Source organism: Phocoena sinus, chromosome 16 (genome assembly GCF_008692025.1).
Source record: "Phocoena sinus isolate mPhoSin1 chromosome 16, mPhoSin1.pri, whole genome shotgun sequence".
In the NCBI taxonomy this organism is placed as follows: domain Eukaryota; kingdom Metazoa; phylum Chordata; class Mammalia; order Artiodactyla; family Phocoenidae; genus Phocoena; species Phocoena sinus.
Genome location: NC_045778.1, coordinates 6,288,869 through 6,303,703, shown reverse-complemented (window position 1 = coordinate 6,303,703; position 14,835 = coordinate 6,288,869). Strand labels below are relative to the sequence as shown.

Here is a 14,835-nt window from a genome sequence, read left to right as displayed (position 1 = left end):
GGAAGTGATTCTTGGAATATGCTAGGGAGAGTGAGGAAGGAATCTGATTGGAAGACATGCTGATAGAAAAATGAGTAGAATGTCTTCATTGGATGGTATAGGATAGATGGAGATGCTAGAGTTGCAAATATGGACAGTTGAGTTTTTCTCATCTTTGTGTGATACCACATGCCACAATAAGGGACTCAAATCAAAACCAGTGCCAAGCAGTTGAATATTGTTTTTCCATCACATTATCTGATGTGGACTGTAAAAAAGATCACATATATTCCCAGTGACTTCTATTAAGCAGCTCTCCAAAATTAGCAAATCTGTTGCCATAGATTCAAAGTCAAGTTTGATTTTACCACCAAAACTACTGATTCAGTGATTTATCTAATGATAATCTAATATTTTTTATTGCTTAAATGTCAATTTACCACATATTTACTAGGTACGGTGAATGGGGATACAGAGCACAGGCTGAATAAGACAACCATTTACATTTAGAGAGACTGTTATATCTCTACTGTAAATAGCTGGGAAATTGTCCTAAGTGAGCTGGGCCTTGAAGGATGGGTACAGTTTTGCAGGTGAAAATGAGGGGTAAAGATGGGGGCGATCGTGGGGGAAGGAATAACAAGAATAAGAAGGAATGACAAAAGGTGAAGGAATAAAGAGGTGGTGGAAAAAAGCGGACTTTGGGAAGGTAGGCCAAGAAGACAGCATAGTTTTGAGAGCCGAGAGCCCCTTTTCTTGGTAGAATAGAGCAGAGCAGCTTAGAGCTGTGGTCTCTATTTGTTTTTAACTTTATTTTAAAATAATGTCAAATTTCAGAAAAGTTGCAAGAGCAGTACAAAGGAGTCCCATGTATCCTTCAACCGATTCACCAGTTGTTAATACCGTGTGACATACATCCCTGTAACTTAATTTCCCGACAAACCTCCCTCCTTCCTCTTCGACAACTCAGGGGTTTTCCTAAGTGTTTTCCCTTTGCTTGGACTGACACCCCAGTACCAGCCTGGCTGATTCTTATTCGTACTTAAGGCCTCAACTACCCTCGGAAAACTTCCCTCCCAAGACTAGGTCTCAGACAGAGGTACAAAGTGGTTCGGAAGCCTGGACCCGGCTCCTTCGCCCGCCGTCTCCGCCCCGTTGCCCGCCGTCTCCGCCCCCAGGGCGTCCGCAGAGACTCTCGGGGCGGAAGGGGCGTGGCTCCGAGAATAGAGTGGCCGGGACCCGGAAGTGCGGGCTCACGTGCTCCCGCCCTCTCGGAGGCCTCGGATAAGAATGGCCCTGGAAGAGAAGAACAAACGGAAGAAAAAGAGGAGTGCGCGGGAGGGGTGAGTGGCGCGTGGCTCGTCTGCCTGGGCCGGAGTATGCGTTCGGGACCTCGGGGCGCTAGGGGTGGGGCGTGGCGTCGTGTCGCTGAGTCTCTGATGTCTGTGTCTAGAGAGAACCCGGAGGACGGCGCTTGTGGGAATCTGGCAGGAGACTATGAGGTTGGACAAGTCGCCAGTAGTTTATTCAACGGCAAGCGGCCCTCCAGAGGCAGCACGGGTCGGCTGGCTTCCCTCTTCGGCTCTTTGGAGCCTCAGCTTCAACCCGTGTATGTGCCTGTTCCTGAAGTAAGTCACTGCGTTATACCCCGAATGGCCCATTAGAACAACTTCAGAAGCAAGCAACCCACCTTGCAGGGCATGCTTTCTAAAGTGGGGCAGATAAGGATCAATTTTAAGTAACCTTTCATTACTGGACATATCAGTGAGAGAGAAAAGATGCTACTTTAGAAAGACTAAATTATTAAGAAGGATGAGGTCTGAAACGTAACTTCAAACTTTTAAAAGGAAACCACCAAAAAAAGGAAACGGGATGAGGAGGAAGAAAGTTCATCCCAAATCCAAAGACCGCTTTTGCGAGAACCTGCCAAAAAAATGAAACTGAAGAAGAAACTTTCTGATGCAGACCGAAAGTTGGCAAACAGGTTGGTAAAATTTCTCTCCTAGTTGATGTTAAAGAAATTAGATGGTAAAGAAATTGACATTCTTATACCAGCAATGTTCATCTTAATTTCTTTTCTCACTTCATAGTTATAATTTTAAAATTTTTATTATGGAAAGTCCCATACATTTTCAAAAGTTGAAAAGGATAAGGAACCCCAAGTACCCAGCATCAGCAGTTATTAATACTTGGCAAATCTTGTTTCATCTTTACTCTATTCATTTCCCCCTCATTATTTGGAAGCAAACCTAAGACTTAGGTTTCATCTATAAATATTTCAGCACGTATGGAAAAGATGAGTTTGCTTTTCTTAAACTTATTCAGTCAGAGATCAAATTTCCCCCATTAGTTTAATTTTTTTAGAAAAACAGTTTATTTGAATTGAGATCCATATAGCAGTACCATTATAGGTTCCTCATTAACTTTCCTCAGCCTGTCAGGCCACTCTCTTCATGCCCTTTATCTCTCTGTTCTCTCTTGGCAGGTGATCTTGTTACCTAATCTGATAATTTTTTTGGGGGGGGAGGGGGCTGCCCTAGGGAGCTTGCGGGATCTTAGTTCCCTGACCAGGGATTGAACCTGGGCCCCCAGCAGTGAAAGCCTGAAATCCTAACCACTGGACCGCCAGGGAATTCCTCTGAGAGTTATTTTTTTTAATTGCTAACAGTTGTGAGCTACTCCTTCTGGTTCTCCTACTGCTTGTAACTATGCACATCTTTAATTTCTTCCCCTTTCAGAGAAGGGTGTCTTCCTCCTCGTCCAAGATTAATTCAGTCACCTGTGCTGTTTATATATAGCACATACCTCTTCTGCCTCCTTAGGGTTTATGTCATCACATATATATATATATATATATATATATATATATATATATATATATCTGTATCTTTGATCTGTCCTCTCAAGATTCTCATCTTAAAAAAAGAAATCCAGCAAAACCCCATCTGCAGTCATGTGTCCCTGTTTGCTCCATCTCCTCAAACCTTCCCTTCATTGCCAAGCTTTTAGAAAAAGATGTTTATACTTGCGCTCTCTTCCTTTTCTTGATCTGTTTTCTTTTCCATGAACTCTGGTTGGTTGGTTGTTGTGTTCGTTTTTATGTGATATGACCATACTTCTGAAACAGTGCTCAGGGAAGCCATCCTGACCTAGGTAGGTTCCATATTTAGTAGGCAGTACAGCCTTTGTCTGAGTCCTTGCTTTTACATGTCACGTGGTTGCTTTCCTTCTCGAAGCTGTTGGAGTCTTTAATAGCAGTCTCTTCTCTTCCTCCTCTTGTCTTTCTGCTCCTTCTCAGTGGTATTGTGGGCACTTTCCTTCTGACTGTTCCTTAAATGTTGATTTCCCTCGGGATTCTGTTCTTGGTCATCTTCTCATGACTTTTTTCACACCCTTCATTCTGGGCAATCTCCCGGTCCTCGTGGCTCCACAATTCTCATCGCTGTTTCTTGATCTATAAACCTGTATACCTGTTTGTCTACTGGCATCTCTAGCTCTATATTCATATACACCTCAAATTCAGGATGCTTCAAACCGAGCATATTTTCCTCATCAAACCTGTTCCTCTGCATGAGTGGTACCATCAGCCTTCCTGTTGCCCGAGCCTGTGACTTGGGAGTCAACTTAGACTCTTTCTTTTCCCAGCATATCTAATCAGTTGCCAAGTCCTAATGATGGTGTCTTTTAATTATCTCTTTTAATCTGCTTCCCCTTTCCACCTTCTCCCTTGCTCTGGTGGGTCTGTTGTCTTCTGAGATGCCTGCAGTTGTAACTGTCTCCTTACTGGTCTCCCTTATCCAGACTTGTCCCTTTCATAATTGTCTTCTGCTCTGCTGCCCAAATGATCTCTTTTAGGCACTTTCAGAGTCTTCAGGGGCTCCCCATCCTCTGTGGGATAAAAATCTAAGCACTTTTGCATAACAGGCATGGTCCTCCTTGACATACTGTCTCATTTCCTTTCACTCCTACTAGGTATTTTATATACCATAGTGAACAAAAAACTAGACATTGACCCTCTCCTTACTGGAGCTTGTGGTCTAGTGGAGGGATGAAACGGTCAACATTTACTGAGGACTGACCATGTGCTATATACACTGCCTTTCCTCCTCTGAGAGCCTTTCTTGTTTCTTTTATGTTTCTACATCATGTATTATACACGTTAACCATTTTATGGTGAACCTTGCCTATCGCTCCAGAGACTGGACTACTGAAAGGCCTCTAATAGTCTCTTTTATCTTTGTATCCCCAGAGGCTAGAACTGAGTAGTAAATATTTATTGAATGAATGAATGAATGAGTTTTATGACTCCTACTACCCATTCTCTCCCCTCACTCCTAAGTTCCTGTTCCATTTCTCTCTTTGGACCATTTCCATTTTCTCTTTACCCAAGTACACCGGTACTTCACAATACTGGCAGAATTTGCTTTTGACAAGCAGTCCTTGAAATACTGCAGTAGGAAATCTGATTTCTCCTCTTCGCCAGATTGCTTTTACAAAGCTAAGTACTTTGCCGGCATATTAACCTTCATAGACCCCCTGGGAGTGCTGCAGTAACCCTGGAATTCTAGAGCAGAGAATGGAATTAGGCATTGGTAGAGTGTCAACTAATCCCCAAAGCTTTACGTGAGCCAGCTCTGTTTACATGAACTTTTGTTGCTCTGTTTATTACCTGGCAGTTTTAAACCTATCTTCAGAAATTGACCTTAACTTTTTCTAACTCTTGAGTTTCCTAAGATACCGGTCACTTTTTGATAATGCTGTTTAAATGTAGATGTATTGTGAATGGTAAGTTGATATATAGGAGGGCCAGAAGTAGATGGGAAATTTTTCTAATCAATGTGCTTTGTCAAATACGAGACCTGACTTCCATGACTTTTTTTTTTTTTTTGACTTAAAAAGAGAAAATGCTTTAGCAAGTGCTGATTTAGAAGAAGAAATTCACCAGAAACAAGGAAAGAAAAGGAAAAATTCTCAATCTGGTGTTAAAATTGCTGATAAAAAAGTACTTGATGATGTAGATCACACAGCTGTAAATCAAAGAAAGAAAATTCAAACCAACCAAGAAGAGAGATTAAAGAATGAGAGAACTGTGTTTGTTGGGAATTTGCCTGTCACCTGTAATAAGAAGGTGAGTGTGTAGTCTGTATATTGTTAACATGCAGAGAAATTAATAATTCGTGATTTTGTTTACTGTCACTTTACTAGATAAATCATTAATATATAACTTCATTATAAATGACTACATATATCATTCTATAGCTTGATTCCAGTATCCACCTGCTCCTTTCCACTCCCGAAGTCACTGTCCTAATTCCGGCTTTTGCAAGTCTTGTCTGAAATATTGCAGTGGTCTCCTATCTGTTGTTTTCCTCCAGCTCTGTCTTCTTTTATATGCCACTAGAACGGAAGCGCCATACGTGCAGGGATGTTTATCTCTTTTCTTCACTGCTCTATCCCTTAGCACTTGAAACAGTGCCTGGTGTGTAGTAGAGGCTTGTTGAATATTTGTCATGTAAATGAATGCATACATCCTAAGTTTCTTCCGTTATGTGGGGTTCACTAAACCAAGACGTGCCCTTTACTTTCTGTGTGTTTATGTGATAGTCACCCTGGCGGCAATCCCTTCGGTTAAAATCCTGCTTATCTTTTGAAGAACAATTTCAATCCCACTTTCTTAAAAACAAAACAGTACTAGAAAGTTACTTCCTGGTTTTTCCCTTTCCCCCTTGCCCTTTTGTCCCCTAGCATTTGATGTGTGATTATTTTGTAGTACGTAACCCATTTGACTTTCTAGGGTAGTTTTGGTTACTTATCTTCCTCAAGGGAAGGGAGTGTTTGTGGTGCTTTACACATTTAATAAGTTATCTTTGGATTAAAATTGCTTACAGAAATTATTGTGCAAGCTGTAAAACATATACCTTCTTCACATCCTGAGCCAGTCACAAGAATAGTGTATAAAATTCATCCTAAGACTTTTCTTCAATCTGATGGTCTTAATTCCAGACAGCTGGGGAATTTCCCATGGTGACATAAAGGATCCTTAAAATCCATTTCTGGTTTAAATAAGCCAGTGTGAAAAGATGAGAGAATTTATGGAATATATAATCTTAGTTTACCTGTAGTAAAGATTATAAAAGATTGAAAGAAAAAATGTTGTGTACCTTATAGATACTAACATGAACTTGAATTGTGTTTTCTTTTTATATAAGTTTCAGTAAAAGTTTTTTGTCTTCTAACTGAATAGTTACCTACTTTTCCTGAACTATTCTGAAAACATGGCAGGAAAAGATTATCAGACCGTTTTACCTAATTCCTTTTTGTGGTATTTATTTGATGTTCTGAAAGTGGACTGAAATATATATATATGTGTGTGTGTGTATATATATGTGTTTTTTTTTATTTTAGAAGCTGAAGTCATTTTTTAAAGAGTACGGACAGATAGAATCTGTACGATTTCGTTCTCTGGTATGTGTTCCGCCCCCTTAAAATTGCATAATCTTAAAATGTTTTGCATTTAAATCCGACTTATTCATATGTCGGTTTTAGTGAGTTGGAGGAGCCCTTGACTTTAACCTTTAGAACCGACAGGCTCAAATCTAGCCCCAAAGAAGAATCACACTAGTATCGATTGCTGACTCTTGGACTTTGTTAGCTAATTTAATGAGTTCAAATATAAAATGCTGTCCTTACTAAGTGTACTTTGGAGGGTGGATGGGTGACATTTGTTTGTGTGTTAATTGAGTAGGTGGAAACGTTCACACCTGTTGAGTAGCATTTCTGGAATCATAGGTGTTCATATGAGGGGTTTGCATGACGCTGCAGAGCAGTACTTATGGTCTGACATAGAAAGATAAAGTATGTTTTAATCAATTTAGTGTTAAAACTTTATGGAAATAAATGGTATCTGATTTCACCAGCTGAGCACTCTGTAGACCAGTTATAGCCATGTTCCTTGGAACATGAATAAGCATCACTCATATGTTTTTTAATGTAATTAATATGTATTAGTATAGTGTAGGAGATGTTTGTTCCTTGTTTCCACTGCGTTTCTCAACGTGATTGTCTAAAATGGGGTTTCTCAGCCTTGATACTATTGACATTTGCTGCTGGTTAGCTCTTAGTTGTTGGAGGCTGCCCTGTGCGATGCAGGACCCCTGGCCTCCACCTGCTAGGTGCTCGTAGCATCCTCCCCACCCCAGTTGTAACAGCCAAATATATTCCCAGACATTGCCAGATGTCCCCAGTGGGCAAAACCACCCACTTCTCTGAAAGGAGACATTTCCCAAGGTTTTGGTGCAGTCTCCATAATTCCTGGCATGGTGTTTGTTCCTCACGCTTATCACGTGTGTATTTTGTCTGCCCTTCTGAGTCCTGTTTCCTCATATCAGATCCTTGCCTGACACATCCACTTGGGTGTCCTGCCCATTTTCAGCGCGTCTGTGCTTTACCTCCGTCAGTCCCCCACCCCAGCCTATGCCACCTGCTGTTTTTCAGCTGTGGTTTCTTCCCAAGAGGAGTTCTTTCTTCCTTTTTCCATTGTTCCACCTTAGTGTTCACAGCTCTCGCCAGAAGAGTTGCAGAGGCCTTTTACGGGTCCTGCTTTCAGTCTGCCTCAGATGCATGCGTCGTACCACCGTCAGCTTAATCTTCCTAAACTACTTCCTCCTGGACCTCCTGCCCAGAATTCCTCCCCTCCACCTCCCCTCCCGTGAACATTATACACACCACCACCCCTGCCTTGGCCTGGAGTTTCCTTTGGGGGGCCTGCCCTGATTCTTCCTTGTCCCTGGATTATTGGTAAGTCAGGTGACCCTGCTGTGCGCCCTGCAGCACCCTGTGCTTCACTATAGTCCTTATGACACCGTTCTGTCATTGTTAAGAGCTCCTGTCCCACCAGACTGTGAGCTGACTACAAACACCCTGTTTGTGTGGCTCCTCCTTGGGTCACTAGCACCTGCACCTGGTGCACATCAAATATGTATGGCGTTCCCTAAAAGCTTTTCATTTTTCTCGCTGTCAGTGTCCTTGGTTCTTTACCTGACAGCCTGCACAGGGTGGCCCTGGGGCCCTGCGTTCTTCTACATGGGACTGTCCTGCAACCCGGGAGCTGCCCTCGTTGCCAATCATGTGCTTGGGCTTTCCCACCCTTGTCCTTTTGCTCAGTTCATTTTTTTCTTTTTTTAATTGATGTCACATTGGTATATAACATTATGTTAGTTTCAGGTGTTCAACATAACAGTTCAGTCTTTGTTTACCATGCAGTTGACTCCCTTCACCCATTTCACCCACCTTCAACCCCTTTCTCCTCTGGTAACCGCCAGTCTGTTCTCCGTATCTCTGAGTTTTGTTTTGTTTGTTTTCGGCTGCGCCGCTTGCGGGATCTTAGTTCCCCGACCAGAGATTGAACCCAGGCCCTCGGCGGTGAGAGCTCAGAGTCCTAACCACTGGACCGCCAGGGAATTCCCTGTTGTGTTTTTTTGATTGCACATATAAGTGACATCATACAGCATCTGTCGTTGACTTAGTTCACTTAGCATAATACCCTCAGCATCTATCCATGTTGTCTCAAATGGCAAGATTTCCTTCTTTTTTATGGCTGAGTAGTATTTCACTGTATATATATTCTTTTTGTACTTTATTGCCTTATATTTATTCATTCGTATCTTTAATAACAGAACACAGGTCCTTGAGAGCTCCTAGAAGGCATCCAATAGATGTGTTTTGATGACCAGCATTCCCATGTCAGTTATTCACGTGGGCATTTCTCATGTGTCATACTGTTTTCCTGTCTACATTTTGAGAGTTTGACCATATGTTAGTTTGAGCAGAACAGACTGAGAAGAAATAGTTCAAGTTTCTTAGTTTTACTATATAAACTATTGAATGACTAAAAGAAAAAACTCTTCCAGAGATTTATAGTAACTGCCCTAAATGGGGTTGGCATTTATAGACACCCCTGGACTTGTGAACTTGCAGTCTGTATCCTTTTACCTTTGTGTTCTCTGTACCTGGTGGTATTTGGCACACATTGCTGACAGTCACAGTTGCTGACTTGAATTTCCACCTCTCTGTAAAGTTTTCCCTACCTGCCCCCTTCACTCTTAGGTATGACCCTTATATGACTGACAGTAACGTGACTCTGAATATAAAGGAGATTCCCTTATTTGTCCAGTTACAGATACTGAAGTAGTATCTTCTTATATTATTTATCAAATGATATATTTAAAATCATATAGCATACACAGTATTAATTTAGAAGTGTCTCTTTTTTCCATGCTGATTTTATAAAACGATTTTCCTTAACACTCTTCACATGTGTCTTCAACATCATTGCCCCCTCACGACCAGAGATCCCTTCAAGTCATTTGTAACTTGCGCCTGGTTTGAGAGTCACTGCCTGTGAAATCTGAATGTGGCACTATCATTGGTAATGTTTGTCCTCAGCCACCAGGTCCTGTTCATACAACACTAGGACAGTTGTTTCTGATTCATTATTTCCTTAGAATGTTTTTAATCACATCATATCAGACTTAGATATTTAGAATTCAATTAATTAAAATATAATTATTTTGAAATAATATTTTAAACAATGATTTTTCTTTAATACTTTTTTTTTCTCTTAAAAGATTCCAGCAGAGGGAATTTTGTCCAAAAAGTTGGCAGCAATAAAGTAAGTTTATAATTAGAGAAAGGGAGTAGTCATAAATTCTCTTCCATTTTGGTTAAAATAGAGATCATTTCTTAACCTCATAGATGTTTGTATTTGGATAAAACATCATGTTTTATTGTTTTCTTATGTCTGTAATAACATATAAATTTGTCAGATGTTCGTCTTCAAGCCTCAACATAAATTGTAGAGTCAAGGATAAGAATTGCAAAATAACTTAAAATGTGTCATGAGAAATGAGAAATTTCAAGGACGTTTAATCAGGCATAGTGTTTGAAGAGAATAAGAAAGTTTTGCACCTAAAAATTCTATTGTAAATCATAAGTATCATATTTCATCAATTCTAAGGCGACATTTCCCATACCTTAACATTTTTAAAATCAAAATGCATCTTAAAATCAGAGGGGCCTCATGGTTGCTATTGGCTGGCCAGGTTTTTCCAGGGAAATTCTATAGGTCACACTATAAGATGGAGAGATAAATGGGGAATCCTACAGTTTAAGCGGGAGTCAGGAGACTTTTCAAGTTGAAAACTGGACAAGACCAAAGTATGTCTAGGAGTAGACACTTGGGTGATAAAACCACATAGACACGCAGGGAAGTGGTTCCTATAATAATTCCCTAAGCTGTACATGTCTGTGTAGTTTTTATTTTACAGTAAAAAGGAAAAAGCACGTTGTCTTTCCCATCTGTGTGTGCCTTAGATACAGAGCTGCAGCTAAGGTGATGCTGGGTTAGCCAAAAAGTTCATTCGAGTTTTCCCGTAAGGTATCACTCGAACAAACTGTGGCCAGCCCAGTAGTTGTAGTGTGGTGGGTTGCCCGGGGGCGCTTGCTGGTCTCTCACAGTGATGACTAGTAAGGAGGCCTGGGTCACGTGTATCAGCCCATATCTGTGTAAGTTGTGTGTTATTTTTTTCAGTTATTACTAAATATTTATTAAAAGAGATGAAACTCCCCCCAGAAATTCTTGTCATATGGGTTGAGAGTGGAAAACAAGCTATATTTATTTCAGTGACTTTGAGATTAACAAATTTTACATTGTCTTTGTTTTTTTTTTTGGTGTAGACGTAAAATTCATCCTGATCAGAAAAATATTAACGCTTATGTTGTGTTTAAGGACAAGAGTGCTGCTACAAAAGCACTGGAAAGGTAATTTCATCTCTTTGAGGTTTGGACAGAATTATTGTAATTTAAGTGTGTATGAGTCCACGCTTTATTCTTTGGTTTCACTTCAGAGCAAATATCCCAGTAACTCAGCACTTGTTTTTAACAACAATTTTCCCTTCGTATTTATACCAGAAATGGGGCCCAAATTGCAGATGGATTTCGTGTTAGAGTGGATCTTGCATCTGAGACCTCATCTGTGAGTAGTTCTTCTGAGCTTGTGCTGGGAGAGCAGTGGGGTCAGCAGGGAGCATGCGGGAAGCACAGAGGAGACGGCCTTTGCCCTCTGTGGTCTCAGCTAATGCCCTGTAAGTCAGCATCAGCTTCAAGAAAGTGGTTCCCACCCGTACGTTAGATCCAGTAGTCCTAAAGAGAGAGGCCAGAAGTTACGTTAGAGAACATCAGGGCCAGCACCTTATTTTATAGACTGAGGTCTAAAGTTAAATCAGTCATTAAACAGTTTTTGAGTCCGTCCTCTGTGTCAGGCATTCAGTGCTGAGATACACACTCAGTTCTCTAGGAGTTCACAGGATAAAAGTAAAGATGAGCATACGATTTTATGATAAATACTGTCATAAATGCCCAGGATGCTTTGTCAGCTCAGGAATGGAGCACTTGATTTGGGGGGTTGCCAGCAAGAAGGGACAAAGGAGGGTTTCCAGGCGAACAGGTGTTCTATCAGTCTTGCAAGATGAGTCTGTTATCCAGGCAAAAAAATTTTGAACAGTATGAATGGTGGGGACCAAAACCTAATTTGCTGAGGGAATGGCACAGCCTGATGCAGTTAGTAGTGGCTGGTGTGTGAGGAGGGGCGGGATAAGAGTAGCTGTTGGAGAAATAGGTGGAGGCCAATCATGAAGACCCTGGCCTGCCATGGGGAGGAGTCTGGGTTTTGTCCAAAGCTGTTCCTCAAGGTCTCTTGAAACGGATGAAGCGTGAGTTGCAAGAACTCACTGCAGAAACAGAGTGCGTTACGGTCGGCGTCAGGGTGACTAGTTGAGAAATGACAGAGGCCTGGCTGACAGCCCTGGCTTTGATTGTGGACCTGGCACGGGGTCCGCAAACTGGCTTGAGGGCCCAATCTGTTTGCGGCCCGTTTCTGTTAATAAAGTTTTACTGTCACCCAACCAGGCAGGTAGGTACAGCAGAGACCACGTGGCCCACAAAGCCTAAAATATTTGCTTTCTGGCCCTTTCCAGAAAAAGTTTGCCCACCCCCAATAGAGCAGGCCTTCCTTGAGCACTGCCGTGGGTCAGTGCCAGCTGTGAACAGAAGCACTCCCCGCTCTGGGGCTCGCTCACACTCTAGTGGGGAAGGCGGAAGAAAGGGAATCAAACAGGGGCCTGGAGGGCGGGGAAATCAGGAGATGGAGCCCCGTCAGGTGTGTGGGGTGAGGACAAGGGTGGACTTCAGAGTGACTTCTGTTTTCTGCTCCATGAGTGATTTTTATTAACCCTCTTTGTGTTTCAGAGGGACAAGAGATCTGTATTTGTGGGGAATCTCCCATACAGTAAGTTTGTTTAAACAAATAAAGTACCTGTTTATCACTGAAGTAATGCAAATAACATCTGAGTTGGTAACATAACGTTTCGCTTTAAGACTACCTTTAAGAAGCGCGGGGTGTAACTTGACTGGTTACCTTGAGGCTGTGCTCACCCTTCGTGTATTATGAAACATCTCCAGCTTCCTGAGGCGATTCCAAGCCCTCACTTCCACTGGGGTTGAATCTGTTTTTAGAAGCTGAAGAATCTGCGGTTGAGAAACACTTTCTGGACTGTGGGAACACTGTGGCTGTAAGGATCGTGCGGGATCAAGTTACAGGAGCCAGCAGAGGCTTTGGCTACGTGCTCTTTGAGGTAGGGAGGCTGATGTATCCTCACTGTCCTTGAAGTGTGCCTGGAGAGGCTGTCACTGCTGCCCCATCCTTCAGACGTAACTCTCACTGTCATCCTCAAAATTCCACCTTAAGAAAACTACATTCATAACCCGCCACAGTATAATAGACTCCTGTTCGTATAATTGCATCCAACCAGGAGATGTTCTAGTTATTTCTCCACATTAATGTTGTTAAGTAATGTTTTAGATACTGGATACTAAAGGTATTAAATCTCTGAATCTCTACCTTCTGTAAAATGGAGAGAAGAACCGATCGTTCACTCAGGTAGAAGAGAACGTTAGTCTCTGTACAAAATTGGTTATATTTAGTTCACTAAATATTAGCCAGTGTCTCATGCCTAAAATTATTAGAATACACATGTGGCCTTCCCTTCACAACAGCCCATCCATGTACTTCCTTTCAGTTTTTATCTGCGCCACCTTTTTTATGGTCAAACTTAATATTTGTGAACATAAGATTCTGCAAGCTGCTTTATGTTGTTTTCTGTCGTGTAAGTGTGTTCCACTGAGCGTGTATACTGTCTTTTCCCTAGTGTGTGCCAAATGTTGCATGTTTGCAGTGTTCTCTCTTTTTCTCTGTAATAATGAGATCAGAGTGGTTACGTTTTTTCCTTCAAATGTTTGCCTCCATTTCTGGATTACTTCTTTTAGGAAAGCTCCCCAATGGGTTACCACTAACCAGGTCAAGACATCTGACCATCTTTAAGGCTCTTAGTACGTATGACCAGGCGGCTTTGAAGAAACGTGGTCACAGCCTGCCATCATGACTGTGATGTAGTTATCTCACTGTTTCTCTGCTCTGTCTTCTGACTATTGATAAGTTTGTAAAGTCCTTTAACAGACATGTCATGAATATTCAGGGTGGTTAGCATTTAGTGGCTCTCTATTAGAATAAAAGAATAATAGAATTTTGGACCTAAAGGGAACCCTACAAGGCATCTAGTCTGACTGATCCATCTCAAGGACTGTAATAGAGAGTTCTCTGCTCTCAAATCAACTAATACAGCAGGGCTTTTTCAGGAAGAGCCTTGTGAAGAGGAGGCTTATTGGTTTAAAAGACACTATAGGACTGACCTCGTTAATTGAATTTACATTGAGAAAAATGAAGCCTCTTGGATTGTGACTTATCTGATTATTTGACAGGGCAGCTTGAGTGCTTCCTGGGGAGAAACTCATGAGAGGGAGCATGATTAAAACTACACGAACAGCTGCTTGTAGTTCAGTACTTTGGATTGGACTTCTTGGCTGTGGAAATGAGAGGGGTTTCTATATGCAAGCTTGAAAGTTGTTCTAATCCAGAAAAGTCACCATTTTACTTGTTTCTTTGCACATGAGTTTCTGGTGAAAATTTAATATTTTGGTTTTTATTGCAGAATACAGATGCTGTTCATCTTGCTCTGAAATTAAATAACTCTGAACTGATGGGAAGAAAACTCAGAGTCATGCGTTCTGTCCATAAAGAAAAATTAAAACAAAATTCAAATCCTAGTTTGAAGAATGTCAGTAAACCTAAGCAGGGACCTAATTTTTCTTCAAAAAATGCACAACATTCTAAAACTTTGTTTATCGGAGAAAAAGCTGTTCTCATGAAGAAGAGAAGGAAAGGACAGAAGAAAAGTGCTAAGAAACAGAAAAAACAGAAGTAGCTATCCGAAGCCTTTTCTTTGTTTTCCCCACTGACTACTGGTAATAAAATTGTGGTAAATCCATGTATTGAATTTCAGGATTTTTTTACATATTGTGAAACATGGACACTTTTTCAGTTACTCACATTTCAATAGTACCTTTGAATCATGTGTTTCAAGGTGTAGGCAGATCAGTCACCATGTTAATACTGCTGATGGTATGAGATGATTTTAGATGTAGGGTGAACATTTAGAATTTTAGTGGTTATGTATTATTTTACCATATGTTGGAAATAATTAACACTTCAGAGAGTTATTTTAAGAATTACTTGGGATGAGACTAAATTTAAAAGTGAGTAAACTTAAAGAAAGTGAAGTAACTTTAATACTGATTGTATCTAGACAAAGTAAATAATTAAAGTGGGAATACTGATTGATCTAAGGTCAAATCATAATCCCTAAGAAGTAAAGTTTTGAGGTTTGGTATATAATAGCCACTCAT

General features: G+C 41.0%; 1 protein-coding gene across 5 annotated transcripts; it reads left to right on the top strand.

Moving 5' to 3' along the window:
• The first annotated feature begins 1,185 nt into the window (after nucleotides 1-1,185).
• RBM34 (RNA binding motif protein 34) lies at nucleotides 1,186-14,419 on the top strand. 5 transcript variants are annotated; one of them, XM_032608846.1, is made up of 11 exons: nucleotides 1,186-1,322; nucleotides 1,433-1,607; nucleotides 1,827-1,963; nucleotides 4,879-5,107; nucleotides 6,385-6,444; nucleotides 9,606-9,649; nucleotides 10,714-10,797; nucleotides 10,948-11,011; nucleotides 12,283-12,322; nucleotides 12,550-12,668; nucleotides 14,082-14,419. In XM_032608846.1, the coding sequence occupies exons 1-11, from the start codon at nucleotides 1,270-1,272 to the stop codon at nucleotides 14,352-14,354; spliced, it is 1,278 nt and encodes a 425-aa protein (XP_032464737.1). In that variant the 5' UTR covers nucleotides 1,186-1,269; the 3' UTR covers nucleotides 14,355-14,419. The 5 variants fall into 5 exon arrangements, with proteins under 5 accessions (XP_032464737.1, XP_032464738.1, XP_032464739.1 ...); XM_032608847.1 differs by lacking the exon at nucleotides 6,385-6,444; XM_032608848.1 differs by lacking the exon at nucleotides 12,550-12,668 and having other exon boundaries at nucleotides 10,766-10,797.
• The last annotated feature ends 416 nt before the right edge of the window (nucleotides 14,420-14,835 follow it).

Bases quoted from the DNA above. Each gene is read 5' to 3' on its own strand.
- RBM34 (XM_032608846.1), top strand. From the start codon at position 1,270: ATGGCCCTGGAAGAGAAGAACAAACGGAAGAAAAAGAGGAGTGCGCGG. The intron at 1,964-4,878 runs GTTGGTAAAATT...TGACTTAAAAAG, and splicing joins GACCGAAAGTTGGCAAACAG to AGAAAATGCTTTAGCAAGTG. The intron at 6,445-9,605 runs GTATGTGTTCCG...TTCTCTTAAAAG, and splicing joins CTGTACGATTTCGTTCTCTG to ATTCCAGCAGAGGGAATTTT.